The sequence below is a fragment of the Cryphonectria parasitica genome (genome assembly GCF_011745365.1).
Source record: "Cryphonectria parasitica EP155 unplaced genomic scaffold M406scaffold_3, whole genome shotgun sequence".
NCBI lineage: Eukaryota > Fungi > Ascomycota > Sordariomycetes > Diaporthales > Cryphonectriaceae > Cryphonectria > Cryphonectria parasitica.
Genome location: NW_024468911.1, coordinates 1,558,797 through 1,579,382, shown reverse-complemented (window position 1 = coordinate 1,579,382; position 20,586 = coordinate 1,558,797). Strand labels below are relative to the sequence as shown.

At 51.6% G+C, this 20,586-nt stretch overlaps 6 protein-coding genes across 6 annotated transcripts; 4 read left to right on the top strand and 2 right to left on the bottom strand.

Moving 5' to 3' along the window:
- The first annotated feature begins 923 nt into the window (after positions 1-923).
- Positions 924-2,300, top strand: M406DRAFT_355464 (cysteine proteinase). Its single transcript, XM_040923184.1, has 4 exons — positions 924-1,164; positions 1,218-1,248; positions 1,309-1,951; positions 2,011-2,300. The coding sequence occupies exons 1-4, from the start codon at positions 938-940 to the stop codon at positions 2,220-2,222; spliced, it is 1,113 nt and encodes a 370-aa protein (XP_040778048.1). The 5' UTR covers positions 924-937; the 3' UTR covers positions 2,223-2,300.
- Positions 2,301-3,306: 1,006 nt separating this feature from the next.
- Positions 3,307-5,929, bottom strand: M406DRAFT_89657 (uncharacterized protein). The gene is made up of 4 exons (XM_040926156.1): positions 5,358-5,929; positions 5,104-5,287; positions 4,634-5,001; positions 3,307-4,579 (listed from the first exon to the last, which is right to left on the bottom strand). The coding sequence occupies exons 1-4, from the start codon at positions 5,676-5,678 to the stop codon at positions 3,650-3,652; spliced, it is 1,803 nt and encodes a 600-aa protein (XP_040778047.1). The 5' UTR covers positions 5,679-5,929; the 3' UTR covers positions 3,307-3,649.
- A 1,661-nt stretch (positions 5,930-7,590) lies between these two features.
- M406DRAFT_61123 (uncharacterized protein) lies at positions 7,591-8,703 on the top strand (the record flags this gene model as incomplete). Its single annotated transcript, XM_040924720.1, has 2 exons — positions 7,591-8,206; positions 8,321-8,703. The coding sequence occupies 2 exons, from the start codon at positions 7,591-7,593 to the stop codon at positions 8,701-8,703; spliced, it is 999 nt and encodes a 332-aa protein (XP_040778046.1).
- A 1,355-nt stretch (positions 8,704-10,058) lies between these two features.
- M406DRAFT_321465 (PLP-dependent transferase) lies at positions 10,059-11,915 on the top strand. The gene is made up of 3 exons (XM_040919508.1): positions 10,059-10,298; positions 10,386-10,445; positions 10,646-11,915. The coding sequence occupies exons 1-3, from the start codon at positions 10,176-10,178 to the stop codon at positions 11,714-11,716; spliced, it is 1,254 nt and encodes a 417-aa protein (XP_040778045.1). The 5' UTR covers positions 10,059-10,175; the 3' UTR covers positions 11,717-11,915.
- A 1,398-nt stretch (positions 11,916-13,313) lies between these two features.
- M406DRAFT_328189 (uncharacterized protein) lies at positions 13,314-14,185 on the top strand (the record flags this gene model as incomplete). The annotated part of the gene is made up of 2 exons (XM_040920293.1): positions 13,314-13,337; positions 13,418-14,185. The coding sequence occupies 2 exons, from the start codon at positions 13,314-13,316 to the stop codon at positions 14,183-14,185; spliced, it is 792 nt and encodes a 263-aa protein (XP_040778044.1).
- Positions 14,186-15,586: 1,401 nt separating this feature from the next.
- On the bottom strand, positions 15,587-16,702 carry M406DRAFT_39058 (family 43 glycoside hydrolase; the record flags this gene model as incomplete). Its single annotated transcript, XM_040924087.1, has 3 exons — positions 15,587-15,672; positions 15,752-16,370; positions 16,430-16,702. 3 exons carry the CDS (start codon positions 16,700-16,702, stop codon positions 15,587-15,589), a joined length of 978 nt encoding a protein of 325 aa, XP_040778043.1.
- Positions 16,703-20,586: the final 3,884 nt, after the last annotated feature.

The window sequence follows — 20,586 nt, the reverse complement described above, 5'->3', positions numbered from 1 at the left end:
TTAAACTGAAGCTGAAGTTCAAAAGGAACTGAGCAGGGCGTAGTGCAATAGCTTTCAGCAAATAGTACTAGTAGCATAGTATGAGACCAATTGTCTATTTCACATGCTATACTAGATTGGTCATCTGAATACTGCTAAGCTAAGCTGAACCTGCCAGTAAGCAATAGTTTACCAAAGAAATAGAAGGTCGAAATATCATGATAAGCAACTGACTAGGAAAATGATCATCATCAAACTGAGCTGGACTTGATGGAAATAGAAGGTCACAATAGCATAGTAATCACAATATGATGCCATGCAACCAACTTCATATTCCATATACAGATACTAAACAGGTTGATCACAGGCTGCAAAGCTGAGCTGAACCTAGAGGCAAGCAATAGTTTACCAAATTTGACAAGAAATAGAAGGTCGGAATATCATGATGAGCAACTGACTAGGAAAATGATCATCAAACTGAGCCGGACTTGATGGAAATAGAAGGGCTAAACGACATGCATATACTACTTTGGTCGCTTGAACACTGATAAGATCAGCTGAGTCCCGGAGATAGTAAATGCTTAGCAAGCATAACAAGGAATAAAAGATTATGTTTCAAGATCATACAACTCGTATGCAAGTTTCAGCTTGTGGAGATATCACAAATGTATGCAGATTTCAGCTTGTGGAGATATTGCTATGTAAGCTTCAATTGTAATTGATTGAGAAAGCTGAATGGCGATCAGTATTTTGCCACACAGCTGCCTTAAGTAAGTAAGGAGACAGCTGTCAGAGCGAAGTATCAATGGCCAGAAGTTCGCTTCGAAGCCAAAGTGAAATTTACAATTGACTGTCTATTTTACAAATTATAAATATCATGCCTTTACACTCAACACTGTAGCATATCTTTCGTTAATACTACTGCCAACATTATGATTACCGTTATCATCTCTTTGCAATGGAGCTTTTCAAGGTTGTTGCAGACTCTGTCGAAGACAGCGCAGACCTAGCCGCTCAAGCAGTCGGCATCGCCCACCGCACCCAAAATGGGGTTCTTGATGCCACTGGTGTCAATGACATCCTAGCTGCTCCCATTAAGGATATCAGTGATAAGATTTATGACACAAACGAGAACCTTGTGCGCGAAACTGGGCGTAAGACTGCCACGTTACTCCGAAAGTTCGGGTATGTTTGAACTACATGATAATTAAGCTGTGGACATTTTCTTACTTGGACAGTGACTCAAGCGAACAAGTCCCGAATGAAGAGGTAAGCCTGGAACTGATAGCTGAGTCAACTTTTCAGACAAAGGACTTACGAGTGGAATAGAACTCAGAGACAGAGCCAGACAACCTGCCGGGTGCCCAGCCTAGCGACAGCGGCCCTTATCCCTCCCGTCCAGATCATCGCGACCATATCTACGAGCCTATTGACAAGCCTGTGGACAACTATATCGACCTTAGAGACAAGTGCCCAGAGGTATACAGTCAGAAAGCTATGAACAGTTGTGTTGCTCATGCCGTCGCTGCCGCATTTGAATTCGATGTTCAAAAGCAAGGCCTACCCGCGTTTTCACCCTCTAGACTTTTCATCTGGTACAACGCTCGTGCAAAGTCAGATAACCCAGAAGACATTCATAAAGATGTTGGCAGCAATATAAAGGATGCCATCAAATCTCTTGACATGCACCGACATGGAGTCTGTTCTGAGGAAGATTGGTCTTACGAAGTAGGCCAAAGCGATAAGAAGACGCATAAATTCTATCCTGGAGCTAAAGCAGCGAAGAAACCACCAACTCGAGTGGAGCATCATGCCCATCAGCACACTGCACCATCGTATCGAACTTTTCCGCGGAAAGGCATTCAAAAGGCGATTATACAATACCTTCATTCGGGATACCCTGTTGTATTCGGGATGAAGACCTATGGTTTGCTCGATAGAAAATATATCAATTCAGATGGCCGTGGACTAAGTAAGTCATAGCTCGCGACTTATCTTTATTGATTCTTAATAGCTAACACTCTATTGCAGGGCACCCGACTGCCAAGGAGATGAAAAATGAGCACAGGCATTCGCTTCTTGTAGTTGGATACAACCAGGAGGAGAAGTTATTCATCGTTCGCAACTCATGGGGAGCCAACTGGGGTGAGAATGGCTATTTCTATATGCCATACGACTATCTAAAGCATTGCTATGACTTCTGGACTATCCGTCTTGTGAATTCCTCTTCGAATACATCTTAGTATAAGAGATTATTATATTTAATATAGCAAATGTCTCTTATTCAATAGTATAACTCATTTTGGGTCTTCGGACAGGCGCCACTTCCTGGCCATTGATGTTACTGGTGAAAACCGCAGGAGCCTTAAGTCTCTCATCGACGCGACCGTATCTCTCTGGAAGTCAGGTCTTTGCATGTCTTCTAGGGTTCGCCATGTGCGCTGCAGACGCAGAAATACGCACAACCGCTACTTTTGCCGCCACATCAGTTCGCAAAATCCCTTCACTAGCTAGAACTCAAACTACCTCTCGATCATATCCAACAGACAGCAGCAGACTTGGTACTAGCCACGTATGCAACTGCTGCTCCAGTTGGCCTGCTAGCACAGGATGAGAAGAATGTAGACCTGTAGATGTTAAATTCTAAGTCATAGTATGATTAGCAGCATGCTCCAGACAAGAAGAGCAAGTACTATGCTTGCTTCTGCATCAATACTACCTCCAACAAATACAAACACTTCATATCAGATTATCTAATTGTATAGATAGCACCAATCTGCTCTGCTACTTTAGAGATTAATATAGCTATAGAAGCGCTATTCAGTCTTCATTTAGACTAAGCAATCTCTTACATGCAGCTTATCATTCATGATATTATCAATTATACTCTGATCTGCATAAATCGATTCTGTATAGTATAGCTCAACTTTGAGCTAAGGAAAGGAGGAATAGGAGAAAGCGCTTTTTTGTGAAATTGGAAGATTACTAGCATAGCTTCTGAACTGATTTGCTATGCTAAGTTTGCCAGATTCGAGCATTTTGTCAGTTACCGAGCAGTACATATATCTGCTCTGCCTCAGGGTAAACAACAACAACTGCGATGATGGTGATACAGACGTCTTGCAAGAGTGCAACATCTATCGCGCCTTTGACGAGATTATCTACTATCCTTAGCTGTACTGTAGCATCAAGACCATAGTAGGATATCGTGGCGAGAAGGCAGGCCGCATTGTCTGCAAGCACTTGAGAAGCGGCACGTAGCTTGATGCCCCGCCGAGTAACAGCTTCAGCCAGGTCACTAGCATCTAGGTGAACTGCATGAAGGACCATAGTGATGGCGATATGATTATTGCCACTGGCTGTGAAATGGTTCGCATGTGCAACAAAAGTCATGAGGTATCAATCTAATGCGACCGCCCTTTATCAATGCCCCTCGCTCATCATATTTTCTTGTCCCTTCATCGGATGATGTTTGTTCCTGTTGAACCCCGCCCCATGCAGCCGTGTCGCGCTTTGCCGATGCCGTGTTATCATGTATATCAAAGATAAATAAACAATAGAAACAAAGAAGAAAGGAAAGACCCTAAAGTAGGAAATCCCGATATACATCCTACCAACAACAACTCCGATATGTAGACTAATCATCAGACCATTTTCATTACTTACCTACCTAGTCATGCTGCTGTTGCTGCTCGTGGTGTTCCTCCTGCGCCTGGCCCTGGCTCACGCGGCCCTCCTCTTTGGCGCCAGCCCGTTCCGTGTCCTGTCGGCGGCGCTCGGCCTCCTCCTTTTTGTCCTGTTTCTCGCCCCTCTTCCTCTCCCTCTCGGCCTTCTTCTGCGCCCTGCGGGCCCGCTTCTCCGCCCTCCACTGGATACCGTACCTCGTCTCGGCCCACAGAATGGGGGCGAAGACCAGGGGCAGCAGGGCGAAGAAGGTGTAGCACCAGCCGGTGCCCATGGCGGCGATCATGAGCTCGATGACGGCGGTGGCGGCGGCGCCCATCTCGCAGCGGACAAAGTTGTTGGCGGCGACGGCGGTGGCGGGGGCCTCTGGGCTGAGGTCGACGATGAGGGTGTTGAGGATGCCAAAGGAGCCCGTGACGCACAGGCCGATGCAGAACTGGAGGCACAGCGGGGCGGCGACCGAGGGCCGGAGCTCCAGGACCCAGCCGTACAGGATCATGGCGACCAGCCCGACGGCTACGAAGAAGTACAGCGGCACGATGCGGGCCTTCTCGATCGGGAAGCTGGACAGGTCGTCGCCGCGCTTCTTGTCCACGGTGAAGCCGATGCTGCGCGCGACGCGGCGGTAGTTCCAGTCCAGCAGGTACCCCTGGCCGATGGCGGCGCCGAAGCAGCCTGCGCCGTACGGGAGGTAGCACAGGCCGATTTGTAGGTCGTTGTAGCCGTAGATGGTCTTGAACTGGGTGGAGAGGGTCGCGACGGTGATGATGAAGACGAGGTACAGGAGGGAGTTGTACAGAATGATGAGGCCGACGCCCTTGTCCAGGGCCACCGCTAATGCGCGCAGGGGATTGGGGAAGCGCAGTTTGGGCCGCGGCGGCGTCGCCTCCTGCTGCTGGTGCGTGCTGGTGCTGCTCTGAGCGCTGGACCTCCGCGCGAGCTGGTCACGTCGGCGGCGCCGCTTGTGCACGAGATCGATGAGTGTCATATGCCACCCCTGGGGCGGGATGGAACCGTTTCCCACGATTGCACGGCAAGTCTCGGGGACGGTGAGAACATAAGGGACGAGGACAGAGCAGGCGAAGATAAAGCAGAACCAGAAGATGGCACGCCAGCCCAGGTACTGGGCCAAGATTCCGCCGATGACGGGTGACAACGCCGGCCCAACATTGATGCCTGCGCCCACAACGCCCATGTACTTGCCACGCTCGGCGCTGGTCGCGATATCCGCGACTACAGCGTATCCTAGGGCGAGCGTCCCGCTGCTACCGCCGCTCTGGACCATACGGAGGACCATCAGGGCGGAGTAGTTGTCCTGGAGTGCCAGGCCGAGGTTTGCTGTTGGAGACAATGATTAGGAACACCGAGGGCGTTTGAAGGAAGAAAGAGAAAGAAGGACAAAAACCATTCTGCAGGAGAGCTTCTGCGTCGAGAACGTACCGACAATATAAATCAGCACGGCAAGTATGAATGCCGGTCGTCTGCCAGCCATGTCACCAAAATCACCAAAGATTGTCGGTGCAATTCCCTGAAAGATCATGTAGGTCGTCAAAGTCAGGTTGATGAGACTAACATCAACATTCAAGTCTTGGGCGATTGGATTCAGGGCAGGGAAGTATATATTCTGTTGTAAACATCATTAGAACTCCGTTCCGAGACGCTGGAGCATACTCCATGTTGCGAATTTCGCTCACAGCTGTCATTGGCGATATAAAGGACGTCAATGTGACCACAGCAATAATCCACCTCTTCATGCCGGTCGAGAACGTGGAGTAGACCGGCCCAGTAGACACTCGGGCCAGAGCCTCCGGATCCGCGTCCGGTACGGCTCGGTCACTGCTGTTATCTGTGGGTTCATCGTCCGAAGAGGCAACGTCTGCCGGGGAACAGTGGCTGAGAGTGTGTCTCGCTACTGGATCCTGACCCGCTAAGGACGAGGCAGCATCGACAACGCCCTCAGGAGGCGTGTGTGCCAGGCACGAGGAGTCGTCTTTTTCGGCATCACGGAACTCCATGTCGATCGTGGATCTTGGGGAGAACACGACTATCCTGCCGGTATGAATCGAGGGAGAGATGAACGAATACTGCAATTTCGCCGCTCATGGGGAATAATAAAAAAGAGAAAAGCGAAAGAAAAGGAGAAAGAGGAGTGTGGGAAAGCCCTATGATCGAATAGAACCTATTCGTTCAGTAGAAGAGGAAGGGGCCGAGAATCCAACGGAGTTCCAGATCCCCTTGTGCAGTCTAGGAGGGGCAACGAAGGCTTTGAAGGAGAACAGACAGCGAGAACAGGAGAAAAACCTGGGGAATAAATCTGGAGGTGAAGGGACTGTCACCGTAGTAGTAATAGGAAAACTAGATTGGGGATCTCACGGCAGGTTTCCGGGGAAATGTGGACCATGAAGGGGGCCTTATTCCCGTTGGCCACCCTGTCAACGGCCAACGTCCGGGTGGCTTATCAGGATGGAACCCTGTAGGTATACAGAGTACATAGTACAACAGATGGAGGGCTTCCGGAGGAGTTCCTGTCCAGCTCGCGTGGAGGCCATAATTGCGAAGTCGCGAGGGCTTCGACGAGGGAAGGACGGGGTCCTAAGAGCGCGGTGTCATCAGCACATCACCGGGTCCAATGTCAGCCTGCGATCGGTGAGACTGGAGCAGGAGGAGGCTCGCACATGTCCAAGTGGTGATGGCGCTTTGTGCAAGAGTGGAACCAGATGTGCGGCTCGATCATTGACACCAATCCAAAGACAGACAAGAAAGAAGGAGAAACCCCCCCCCCCCGTTAAAACCCCCACCCTTGTCGAACCAGTGATCGTACACATTCCTGGTGGTCGGGACATGGAGTGGAGAGAGGAAGAGGCCCGGTATCGGCCCCACAGCCGACTGAAAGCCGAATGAACTAGACGGCGAAAATCGCGGACGGACGCAGGGCCCAAAGGAGACGGACGGTGTGTGCTGGAATGCAGCCTAGGGTGCCTGGTTGTCTATTCCGTGCCTTGTCGATGCTCTGTATCATGTTGGTTCTTGTTGGAAGCCCACCTCCATGAAACCCCCGCCTTCCTCCCAAGAACGTATCCCTCTCAAGTATGTCATCGTTCCCCCTATCCATGAATGGTGTCTTGCCCTGCCCTACAAGCAGAAAAGGACGAAGACGAATCTCTTCTCGGGGAAGCCATTGGCGAGACAGGTCAAGATTGAGCTCGCGAAACCAGTAGAGTCAGTATTGCATTGTGCAGACCATCAACAGCAACAGCCACCTAGAGTTCAGGGGGCTGGCCACGCTGTAGGAGTGTATGTCCAAACGAGTAGACTGGGCTAGAAGCTTCTGGATATGCATCTCGAGCTGCTCAAGAGAGCGACTCAATCATACATCACAGGTATGTGCAACGTCTAAGCCGGGGATGCTGAAGTTGCAGCATGATTTTTGGTGGAACCCTCGGGGCAAGATGTCTCGAGGGCGCTGATGGCCACGTCTTCTATGAGCACAGCGTCTTTGGTGGGGTCGTTGACTGGATGCTGTCGAGTTTTGATATTGGGTTATATGGACGTTGTCCGACGTCCAGAATTGGTCATCTCAAGCAGGGGTTAGTGGTCTGGGGAGAAGGGTAGTGGTTGGCCCAGTATAGGAGAGACTTGGGCAGAAAGCCTGTAACTCGACTGCTAAATCCTCCTTGGGGGCCTACCCAGCCACAGCATGCTCAGCACCAGCCACAGCACTGAAGCTTTGTGCCAGTAACAGCATACTGTACCCTGCCTAAGCTCGCCCGATTTAGCTACTGCAAGCTGTCACGACCACGAATTATTTCCAGCGCGCAGCCAACGTTCATCTTACACATAACATAATTCTCCTTACGCCCACCCTCACCATCCTCTTCTTCTCTGCTCTTCCCTACTCCCTCCTGCTTCTCCTTCCCCGCGACCAAAATGGAAGTCACGTCCTCCTTCAATGAGCTCCTCAAGGCACGGCAGGCCCCTCCCACCCGGTCCACCCTCACCCTCGACCAGATCGACGGCTTCCTCAAGACGGCTTCCTCCATCAACCGCGAGATTACCACTCTGCACCATGAGCTCTCCTCCATCCGACAGGCCTACCTCTCGACAGCCGCCCCACGCAAGACGCACCTGCGACGGAGCGCGGACGCACAGCAGCAACAGCCAGCGTATCTGACCGACGCGGACCGCAACATTATTGACAGGGATGCCAAGGACATGCTGCGGGCGCTCAGCGCGCGGATTAATGTGCTCACGCAGGAAGAGATCAAGAGACAGGAGGCGGCGGCGGGTGCGATCAAGCAAAAATATGCGCGAGGCCTGCGGGCTCTGACGGGGTGGGCCGCAGGCGGCGGCGGATCCGAGCGCGATGGCAGTGCAGCGAGCACCAGGAGCCCAGAGCATGCAGCAGCCATCGATCAGGAGCGGCAGGTCGTCGAGCACCGTGGGGGCGTGATTGTGTACCTGCAGCAGAAGCTGCAGGCGGCAGCGGCGCTGCAGCGTACAATGATGGAGACCAGACTGGCGAGGGAGATGGAGAAGAACAGGAGTGTGCTGGCCAAGGTGCGAAACGCGCAGGGCTTGCCGCCCAGCCTGGCGAAGGAGTTTGGGCTGGAGGAGACCGGGCCTGGCCTGGGACCTACGACTACGGGCACTTCTGTAGCGCTGGACGAGGAGAATGCGGCGTCCAGGAAGAGAGGACAGGCTACAGACCTAGATCTTACGGACGAGCAGAAACAGATGTTTGAGAGGGACAACCAGGACATGGTGAGGCATTACAACAGCGCTACGGAGAAGGTCAGGACCGTGGAGAGGTCGCTGGTGGAGATTGCTGAGCTCCAGCAGATGCTCGTGGAGAACCTGACGGTGCAGTCGGCGCACATCGACCAGCTGGTGGCAGACTCGGAGAGAACAGAGGAGAACGTGGGCGGCGGCAACAAGCACCTGCAGAAGGCGACACAAAGGAAGTTTAGCCAGGCGCGCATGACGTTTTATGCGGCCAGCGCGTTGTGCACATTCCTGATTGTGTGGGATCTGATAATATGAGAGAAACAGCAGCAGCAGCAGCAGCAGCAGCAGGTGCTGCAGCAGTAGCAGCTTCAAAACAATACAACCCCAGTCCTACCCAATCGTTGCATTGTTGTCCAGAAATCCTGCCATGGACCGGACGGACGGACGGACGGATGGACGGACTGTAATGGTGACCGGCACAGCTTTTAAAAAATGATCACGTCAAGAAGAGCACGAGGTGCCTCAGCTTCCCAAAGTGAAAATGTGCAAATGCCTCGGAGAACAGTTTGGGGAGGTGCATAGCAGAAGAATTGTAGCTCAATTTTTGCTCATATGACGTGCTGCTGCTGGTCAGCTTGCGGGAATCTTTTTTGCCTCGGCGAGCTCGGGAACACTTGAGCGATAAACCCCGGTGAACCGAGACGATAGCACAATGTGGGAATGGCGGGGGGTGCTTGTCTGTCTGTAGCCATTATCACATGCCTCTGTGCTGTAGCTGCTCCATAGTAATCTCTCAAGCAGAGAGGTTCATGTTCTTCTCAAACCTGCCTTTCAGAGTGTCATTTCAACACCATTCATCATAATCTGCCTCTCCGGTTCTCTTGACCACAACTGCATTGTATCACAGATTACGGCCTTATCCGGCAGCTGAAGCCCACTCTCCCTCGTGCTATTATACTTGGCGACTGAATCATACCCCTGAAACCATCAGCTATCTACCCGCTCGACCGCCCAAGCAGGCACCTGAGCACACAGCGAGCAACCTTGACGAACACTTTCCCTACCACATCACATCATATCGTATCACGGCCCGGGGTTCACAACCTCAAACAGTTGCTTCTTTCTGCACTGCGCATTATTCCAAAAAAGAAAAAAAAAAAAAAGAGAGAGAGAGGGAAGAGGACCTGCCTGCCGAGCGGCCTGATCTGTTTCGGCGGAAAGGATCTGTTGCATCATTCATCCACAGACGATACCGCCTCCACCTGGGTACACCCTCCTCACCTGATACTGCATTACCGTGGTGTAATACTAATCCGCTGCCCCTCACTGGAGGAGTAAAAAGAGGAACAAGAGAAGGCTTGGCTTGGCTTGGGACATCGCAGAAACGCAAGCCCGTGACCGGCCCGCACCCCTGCAGGACCCCGTTCCTACCCCGTTGCTACCCCGTATTGTCCAAAAAGGTATGTACTGTACATCTAAAATGCACAGCAAACAAGTACATATCAAATGTACCACAGCTGCGCACCCAGTAACGGGCATCTCTGACCCCCAGACCAAGACATCAGCTGCTGCTTCCTATCCTGGGGCAGCTCGAATCGAACGATATTATTATGCCTGCCTCCGACTCGAATCTCTCTCCAACCCAGCTTCGAACTGACCCTCAACCTCACAACAACAACAACAACACCCACCCCCACACCCAAACGCAGCACCACCACAATTCCTCCTCCTCTTCCTCCTCCTCCCCCTCAACACCCACAACCAGGCTGCGCAACATCGCCAACCAGATGGCCACCCCAGTTCTCACCACCAGCTTCCCAGCTGACACCGTCCCCCAGGCCCCAGAGGATCCACTCTTTGGTCTGGCAAGGCTGTACAGAGCTGATGAGAGCCCTGATAAGATTGACCTGGTGGGGCATTTTCATCCCTTCTCCATGACGTCGTGAGAGACACAGAATTGAAGCTGACCAGCGCTGCCTCTTTTCCTTGTCATCTAGGGAATTGGAGCTTACCGAGACGACAATGCAAAGCCTTGGGTTCTGCCCGTAGTGAAGAAAGTGAGTGAGCATGCTTTTGTGTAACCATCTCTTGGGTGCAGCTGCAGAGGTCAACAAAACACGTCGCAGTGCATTCATTTGTCTGGGGCCCCTCACCACCAACCCCGCCCTTCCCCAGATTTCACAATTACCCGTCACACACCACAAACATCACATCACGCCACTTTTTTTGCTAACAAATGCCAACCGCCAACAACCAGGCCGACGAGATTATCCGCAACGATCCCAACCTCAACCACGAATACCTCCCCATCGCAGGCCTCGCCTCCTTCACCAGCAGGGCCTCTGAGCTCGTCCTGGGCAAGTCCTCTACCGCCCTTGCTGAGAAGCGCGTCGCCTCTGTCCAGACCATCTCCGGCACCGGCGCCTGTCATCTCGGTGCCCTTTTCCTCGCCAAGTTCTACAAGGGCAACCGCACCGTCTACGTCTCCAACCCGACCTGGGCCAACCACAACCAGATCTTTACCAATGTCGGCCTCCCCATTGCCCAGTACCCCTACTTCGACAAGAAGACCAAGGGCCTGGACTTTGAGGGTATGAAGAAGGCCATCGGCGACGCGCCCGAGGGCAGCATCATCCTGCTGCACGCCTGCGCCCACAACCCCACTGGTGTCGACCCCACCGAGTCGCAGTGGCACGAGCTTGCCGAGCTCATCCGCTCCAAGAAGCACTTCCCCTTCTTTGACACCGCCTACCAGGGCTTCGCCTCGGGCGACCTGGACCGCGACGCCAGCGCCATCCGCTACTTTGTCGACCAGGGCTTCGAGCTGCTGGTGGCCCAGTCCTTCGCCAAGAACTTTGGCCTCTACGGCGAGCGTGCTGGCTGCTTCCACTTCGTGACCGCCCCCTCAGGCACCTCGGCCCAGGAGACCACCACCCGCGTCGCCTCACAGCTCGCCATCCTGCAGCGCTCCGAGATCAGCAACCCGCCCATCTATGGCGCCCGCGTCGCCTCTACGGTCCTCAACGATGAGAAACTGTTCGCCGAGTGGAAGGAGAACCTGCAGACCATGTCGGGCCGCATCATCACCATGCGCAAGGCCCTGCGGTCCAAACTCGAGGATCTCGGCACCCCCGGTACCTGGAACCATATCACCGACCAGATCGGCATGTTCAGCTTCACCGGCCTGTCCGAGCCCCAGGTCCTGAAGCTCAGGGAGCAGTATCACGTTTACATGACCAAGAACGGCCGCATCAGCATGGCCGGTCTCAACACCCGAAACGTCGACTACTTTGCCAAGGCCGTCGATAAGGTCGTCCGGGAGGGGTAGTGATCCAAGAGACGAGAAGAAAGGAGTGTCGGCACGTTGCGGACGTATGGCTCGCAGATTTTGACGTATAACTGCTCCATGTACTGTGATACAAAGGGAGTCAATAAGGGTCAGGAAGAAAAAAAAACTAGATTCCCTCTTCCTCTGCTTTACGAGTAGACAGACACACACAGTCAATGAGAAATGTTCTATCAATTCCAAAACAAAATCATACTGCCGCTTGATGGTTGATCTGCCTTGGCATGTGCATGTAGATACAAGCCTACTGTACTCAGTCCATAACCAGTGAAGAGCAGTGCTCACTTTACTTACCAGGGTAACTGCCTTGCCCATTTGAAATTCTAGGTTGTATACTGGGACTCCCTAGTGTGCCGCACTGTTGCAGTGACTTCTTTGGAATCAAAGCTTCAGAGCCAACCCAAGTCAAGTCTGCATCAGAGCAACAAGGGCCTAGACTCAACACTCTATTGATACATGTCATGGCCTTCTATAGATTATGAGTACCGGATACGACCTACAGGAGATACTTACTCTATGCACACCCAGCTAGGACTACCTAGTGCTTCTTCTCGAGTTGCACTAGGCACGCCAATTGTGCCCTGGCCTGTCTTCATCGCAGAGTATACATTGGTTTTAGCTACTAGGTATGTAGTGCGGATGAATCTTTAGATTGTGGTCTATCTTGACAACATGGATGGTCTCAGTCTCATCTTTTATCTCAACTTCATCGCGTTGGCGGAGAATGACGATACTTGGTGCTATGTCACAGCAGATGCCTAGTGACGGTGCATGTTTTTAGTGTCTCGAAGAACGTATGCTTTCCCATAGTTACTGTGGCATCTACCGGGGTTCTGCTTGAGCTAGATGATTACCCTAGAGTAAGTACGTTTGAAGTCCGTCGGGCTGGTCTCGTGATCACACCTAATACTCGTCATAGCCTCGCGCCTCCTGCGAGGCTGTACAACAACAGCCTCGAGAACACTCGAAACATCTTCCATGAGGGAGAGCCAGAAAACCCAAGAATCTCGACTAAATATCCTAAGACCTAACTGAATCTTTCCAGGGTCCCATTGAGTCATAAGGATCAGACATCCTTAGCTAAAGTACTCTACGTAGAGTTGTGTTTCTCTCATCAAGGGACTTGTCCATGGCCTCGACAACTTAGAACTTCCACCTAGATGTCCTAGTGCGCTAGGCTACTATATCCTAGCAGTGCCCTAGGACCATGATGTTGTCAATAAATCACTGCTAGACTTCGTCAAATGAGGTTACCAGACGTCAATGTTTGCACGCTAAGAAGGCAAACATGCACATCTAGAGCAAAATGTGCCCTCCTGGATATCTATATAATATGCGGCCATAACCCACCTTCAAACTCTCTCCCCTTGATAGAAATCTCTACACTTACCAATCCTCTCTCTGCGCTTGGCCAAGAGTTCCCCGGTCACGACAAATTGTGGAAGTTTCTAGCGGACTAGGACAGAGCCTCAACACTTTCACTTCCTTCTTGCCCTATCCTAGGACGCTCTTTTCGACCCTTTTTTTTCCTTTTTTTTTCTTCTCCTTTTTTTCCAACGGAAGAAAGTGAGGCGTAGACATGGACGCCCCTACGTCGATCTGGGTACGATAATATTGTTCCTCACAGCCGTGTAATTCTATGTGCCGTAAGTCTCATACTAACACGAGAGGGAACACAAATAGAACCCCTCCGTCCGACCCTTCGCCCCGGTCGAAGCCGTCCTCCTCCAAAGTCCCAGAGGAGAGGGCACGGATGACGCGACCGTGGGCACCTCTCCTCCCTCCACGCCGCCCTCGCTCGTGGACAGCAGTGGCAGCGCTCCACTGCCCCTCGGCCCCAGCCGCCCAGGGCCTAGTAACCTCGACGTGGCCGCCAGAGACTTCGTCCCTTCTTCGTGCCTCGGGGCGACGGCCCGTCCCGGCATCCGGGCATCCCCGCCACGAGCGGGAGACGCAGCCCCGCCTCCGTCCGTTGTGCCGACCGGCGGGAACGCAAGCCTTCTCAACCCGGCTTGCTTCTCGTTCCAACCGGTGGCCAGCTTCTCTCTCACCCTCGCTGAGGTGGAGAAGCTGGCCAGGTCCGAGGAAGCGGTGGCGGCGCTGGTCTACCACCGGCAGATGTCGATCTTGCTCCAGCTCGAGGCGGCTCTCGAGAAGGAGGAGGAGGAGGAGGAGGAGGAGGAGGAGGAGGAGGCTGGGTCGCGGGCTGCTGTGTCCGAACCAACAGCAGACCCCGAGGCTGAGTCTCTTCCCAGCCCGCCCGAAACACGCCCTTCTCCAGAGTCGCCCTGCTGGCTCTGTGCTTCCGACGGCCTTGAGGCGCACGTCAAGCCACCGCCCCTCAAGCCGCCCGGGATCATAACCATCCTGGCGCGGACGAGCGTGTTGCCGGAGGACGAGAGGGAGGACATCATCCACAGGTTCAAGCGGGGTGAACCTGTGGGTATTTGAAGGGTTTGTGGTGTGCGAGTTGCTTTGCGTATTTCTTTGGATTTGGGGCACCATACAATTAGGACAGCGTTTAGTCAGGAGTTTATAAGTCACGTTGAGCATTCAAAATAGACATTTGTATTAAGGAATTCTGGTTTTTGGTGGCTTGAAATGGATACTCGACGAGAGCGTTTACAAAGCAAGCATCGTTCTTTTAGCATGGCCTCACATACACACAAGTAATGGAACTGGAAGTCATTCAAGAGGATCCGAAATGAGATAAATCAAAAAAGACGTCAAATTAAACTCACCTGACGATCTTCACGGCCCCGCTCGCCAAGAAGGCCTCCCGCGCTTCCGCCCACTCCATGCACGCGATCCCGAAGGAAATTTCCCGTTCTGGTAGCTGGATCTCGAGCCGACGATCCCCAGAAGTCTAGCTCACATCGCAATTCTTCCGAACTGTACATTGTGTCTACAAACTCATGGTGCTAGGAGTGGACAAGAGACAGACATACGAGGCCAATGAATACGGAAACTGATGAGGAGACGCATGCTGCAATGTTCGCTCTATTTTCCTTCCCTTTTCCCCCCCTCGGGCTGGAGGAGTCCTCGCCTTTGTGGCAGTGGATTTCCATGGCTCATCTAGGTGTCATCTACTTCTTCCAAATTGAGCCCTGAACTGAAACAATTGCCAAGCCCATGCAGGATGCAGCATGCAGCCTAGGAGGTAGGCGGTCCGGGCCGCCGCTATTTCTCCGGTCTCGACGTCGATGCTTGGCTCTATAATGCCGTATATATTCCGCCGTTATTCAACATGTTGGCGAGGAGGCTTTCAAACAGAAATCGTGCATTTTCTTGCTCTTTGACGACTATCGACTGCTTGTTGTGAGGCGCTGCACCACGTGGCTGGCCACTGTGATGAGCGCTGATGATTATTATTGCACTTCTTTTAGACGGACGGAGCGAAGCATGTAGCTCTGGGATTTGATGAGACCAACAAACTCATCAGCAGGGAGACTTTGACTTATAGCAGGCTCGTCGATAGCAAAAGATTTGTTCAAGAAACAATCAATGCGGAATTATTTTGGAGTGTCACCAAACATCCCTTTCCAGACGTTGGAAATTGATTACTCCTCGAGGCAAGTGTTTTCTCATCACGGTCTCGGGTGTGATCCTTGGCCGCAAGCCATAAATAGTAAGACGAATACAGAATAGCACATATTCAAGCTCGCGAGGGATGATTATAGTAGAACATGACCGAGACGGTACTCAAAACATGAAGTATGCGAGGCATTCCATTATCATCTGTAGCGCTATCTCTATCTAGAAGATGATTCTATCGTCCAGAATAAGTAGACATTACTCATATCGTTACCACAGAAAATTATGCCTAGAATCGCTATGCATAACTGTCTGTTCTTAGAGTGTTGGCCATCCGTCTACCCAATCGATGACGTTCCAGCCCCATTGGTAATCCTCAACAGCATATCCAATTGTGGTGTTGACTAGAGTATACAAATTAGTATTTCATCGAGCTTTACTTTGACTGAAATGAACCAAAAACAAAAGAAGAGATTAGCTCACCGTATCGGTAATACAGGATGATACCATAGGTGGGATCATCAAAGATACCCTGTGCTCCTGGTCCGTAGACATAATCGTGGCTCTCCAGGATATAGTTGCCGCCACCGTCCAGGCAGCTCGTCCCGTTCTCATCCGTGTACGGACCCTGCAGAGCCGAGCTCCTGCAGGCTCGGATCTTGTACTCGCCTCCCGCCGCTGGCTTGTCCGTGTCATACCTGTTGGCCTGGCCCTCGCTCCAGAACTCGTAGTAGTATCCGTCATAGTAATACGGAAAGCTAGCCTCGACCTCGTGAGTGCCCGCTGGTTGGTAGATGACCTGCTCGGCGTCGGCCAGGTCGGCCACCGTCTCTGCGTTCGAGTCGAAGGCCACCAGGAAGATGTTCTCCCAGTAGGAGCCGAACGAGAGGTAGTATGTATCATCGACCAGGATCATAGTTGGGTCGATGGCGTTGTAGAGACTCCCGTCCACTGACTCAACGCCTGTGGAGCCGTGGTCAACCCATGACCCCGCCTCCAAGGTTGTGCTTGTTGCGTAGCCGATGGCCGAGTCCTGGCTGCCGAGTGATGATACGCTGTAGTACAGGATGTACGTGCCATTCACCTCGATCACCATTGGTGCCTTTTGATCTACTGTTAGTTGTAACCTTATTGTTGATAAAAAAACTGTTCATGACATACCCATAGCCCTTCACCCTCAACTATGTCTATAATACTGCCATTAGGCAGGACATTGCCAACGTTCTCCCAAGGACCGGAAACATCCCCAGTCGACTTGTAGATGTCGATGTAGGTATCAGTATTGAAGCGGAAGTAGACCCCGTCAGAAGCACGCTGGATGAGCGCTGGGTCTTGGGCAAAACAGCTTCCAGTACAGGGCTCAGGATTAGGGTAGCCAAACACCGTGGCACTCAAGGCCAGGAGTTGGAGGAGGGCAGTCCGAATAGGCCACATGATAAACACCACCGAGCCAGGATATTCTCAAAGTGTGAGAAAGAGGGGAGGTGTTCTGGCGGTGTTCGACTTGGACAATGATTGGGCTATACCTGAGGGCATGAGGACTTCCTTATATACACACAGGAGGAGAACAACAATCTCCCCGTCCCCTCTCTCTCCCCCCCACTCATCAAGATCCTGGGCCATCCGAGCATCCAACATTCGTCCCCGGTCATTGCGGTAATTACACTTGACCCCTTCGAACGTATCTGCAGACCGCTATCACGTACGGTCACGGCGTCGAATAAGAGCCATCTGAGGCCTAATAGTTCCCCGCATAGGGAAGATGATCGGCGGGTGGACGATATCAGGTGAAAAGCGGCGAAAGACATGCAGATGGGCGGGTCATTTCCTTACACGAGGACATCTTCCTTGGTAGATCAAAGCGGAGGTATGGGCAGGGTCTGTATAGGTTGGGTCATGGCACCTGGGCCTGGATTCGTGATGACATGGGGGAGGGGAGGGAGGGGGGGGGGAAGGGGTTCCACGTTCTACTAATAGCACATGAGGTGGTATGAACCTGCTATATAATAAAGGCTTATGACCTCAAGGATATCGCCTTTGGAGTAAATAGAAAAGAATCGGTCTTTTAAGTGTTGTGCGTTCAAGACATGATTCATTTAATTTGTTAACAGTCAACTTGGCGGTCTAGTCGGTTGCGGTCGAGGCAATACAAAAATGTCAGATTTCCTCGCCCTCAGGATCGTTTGGTAGCATGCACCATGACGACTATGGTCCTTGAAAAATTGAAATTCTATCAAGAAATTTGCTGCTTTTCCATTGATATCACTCCATCGAGCCCATGTTCTTTTTGGTGGACCAGTTTCCATTTCCAGACTTATAACAGGCCACGGGTATCGTCGCAACACCCTTTTCAAAGGTATACGCAAACGCATGGGCGAAAGGCGTGATTATGCACGCCAATCGTGGCTTACGTACTTCGACGCTTAGACATCGCCCGCCTGTCCCTAATGCAAGTCATTGCAGAGCTGTCCCCGTGTCGTCACCTGCCTTTTCTTTAATTCGTTCTACACCCTCAAAAGGAGCGAGCTAGCCCTGCACAGATCTGCATCTCACTGCCGGCTCACTGAACCTTCCGGAGCTGAAGTCACATTCTCTTTTCTTTCCTTGAAGAACTCGATGACTTACGTTATGCAAATATTACTGTGGCACTGGAGATTACACGGGAAGTGGAGGGAGGGGGGTGGGTGGCCCCCTAGCCGAGTAGGTGTGTGATCAATTCACCCTGCCACTTTTTGGAGGTGTGGCTTTGCATCTCATCGCACGTGGACCGGTAGATTGCCACCTGATGAGCCTGCCGGCAGACAGAATTTTCGTTGAATTGTGCCGAATCATGCATTCGAGCATAGTGCATGGAACGCAGAATGAGAGCCTGAAGTTTCTTTCAAGACTTGATTGCCTGTGAACTGACTTCCTCATCTGTAGGTCCGCCCACGAGGAGATGCAGGGATCTGGGCCGAGTTCCTCGCAGAGAGGGAACAAATCCGCAGCGCAACGAAGTTCTCCTGCCAATTTCTGCAAATGTCTATCCTGCACAAGGACTCGGTGACGCGATTGAGCAACGATTCTCCGCTATGTTAATACAAAAGGAGGCAGAAGCGAAGCATTTACCCACATAAATTACACACTCATACAGTAAGACTACGCTGGGTAAGGGCTGGATAGCTGAATCGAGCATGAATTGAAAAACCCCGACAATTATAATGTGAGGGAAAAGCGACAAGATACTTGACCAACCATCACACCTTCAACATTGAACGACATCTTTCTTATTCATGTGAGAGCATTGCATCCCTCTTATCTGAGACTCCCTAGGTGTTAAACTTTTCTTATCGCCAGGCTGGCTGAGATAATCGTTAAAAAGACAAAGAATTTATGAAGGTTCACAAATCATCATTTAGCACCGAATATCACCTGCAATGAATTTTACTCCAGTTTCGTCTCTTTTCCCCTTTCCCTTTAGTCCCCCCACCCTTCACAAGGGTAAATGCAGGTATTCGACACGATGACTGAGTCGAAAGCTGATGATACTACCATAGTAGAAGATCGGGGAACGTCATAGGTCAAATGGTTGGGGGAGGGAGGAGGAAGCAAAGCCGGCTGCAGCTGGTGACAATTGCGACGATATGTGGGGTTGATAACGCAGCGTGGTCGTGCTTCCTATCCAGTGAGCGGGCAGCCACCTGCTGCTCTTGCGCATCTCCTTGCTTGTACGGCGCCCAATGAATCCCATTTTAGTTTAGTATGCAATCTATCATGCAGTGAGACGAGCTGAACGCGTTTTCAGCCGTATTCTGGCTGAAATTGCTGTGGCGGTCATGTTACCTCAGCAGCCTTGCGTGCATATAGACCACGTAGCCCCTTAAAAATTTAGCATCTGTAGTCGTATACATCCAAGCATGTTCGTTGCCTTTGGTGAAGGGCCAAAGTGCTTGAGCTTTCCGCCTGTATGACAAAGCCCCTTTCAATAGTGCAATAGCTGGTCGGGCATCCTCAGCCATGAGTGACGTTGGCCCAGGCCCCTCATCTTCTGAGGGACACGGCCTGTGGAACAAAGATGTTCTTGAGACGGAAGAGGAGGAATTCGAGAAACTACTTTCATGTTTGTTCTCTCACGAAACCCTAGACTATAGAACATGTTGCTGATGTTGATGCGGGTGGAAAAGATCGTACCGCTCAGAGATTCTCGCCAAAGGACGAGCATTGCGGAATCTGGAAGAATCCTCCAAATGAAGATTGCCATGCCTCATTCGGAGACCGAGGGACGACAGCATCTGTTTCCTGTCGAGGAAATTTGATACAGATGAGCCAGTTCCTGGGCGTCGGACATTCAGGCATGTTCACGATGGATCACACGTCAACACCAGATCCTTACATTTCCGGCAACAGAGCCTTCCAGCTGGATGGTTTGTCCAGAGCTCACGCTCCAGGAGGATATTTGTCCTTCGGCTTGCACCTGTGTGACAACTTCCTTCCGAAGACCAATCCTCAGGTCAAATGGGTCAATTGGAGGTGGCCACGATATGAATGGGAAGCAGACCACGTGCGCATCTCTTGCCAGTGGCTGGTACACGATAACGTCGTACTGCAGCAGCTTGTCTTGAAGAACCTGAATGATTCACCGATCGAAGATTTTCATTACGAGACGCGCAAGGATATGCTGCTACGAGATCTTGACCATATTAACTGGTTATACTTTTTCAATAAAGAAAAACCCCAAGTTGGTGATGTTGAGTCTGCAGGGGAGGGATATATCCAAATGCGCGGTCCCAACGGACTCGGTTCAGTCACTGTGCATTTCCTGCCTTCAGATGACGACAAAAACGTTAATAGAGGAGCACATGGCGAAACACATGCCGTCGTCTCTGTGATGATGCTCTATGTCGATGGCATCGCAAAACCAATGGACTCAACCGAGAATCGGTTCGGAGGAGCAGGCAGCGGCAAAGATTCCCACGAAATCGTTGTTGCCTATAAGATGATTGTCATCCCCAAAGGTGAAAGTCACTGGAAAAACTTTTTGATCTCGGCCCAGGCGGCGGATGTCAACACTATCCTTCGCGAGGAAACCGATCAGCTTTGGAAAAAGCCTGGAACTGGATCCTCAGACTCGCTGTACGAACTCGGAATATCTAAGGTTGACTTGGAGCACGCAGCAACAAATCTAGAGAGAAGGCCTGACGGCACTCCGAAAGCTGATTCGTCTAGCATCACCAGAGAGAATATAGCGGAAGGCACATCGCATTTCAACAAGACAGGGACGATCCCAATCGTCGATTCGAACCAGGGTACTGCAACAGATTTGCCTGAGAGCCAGCCAC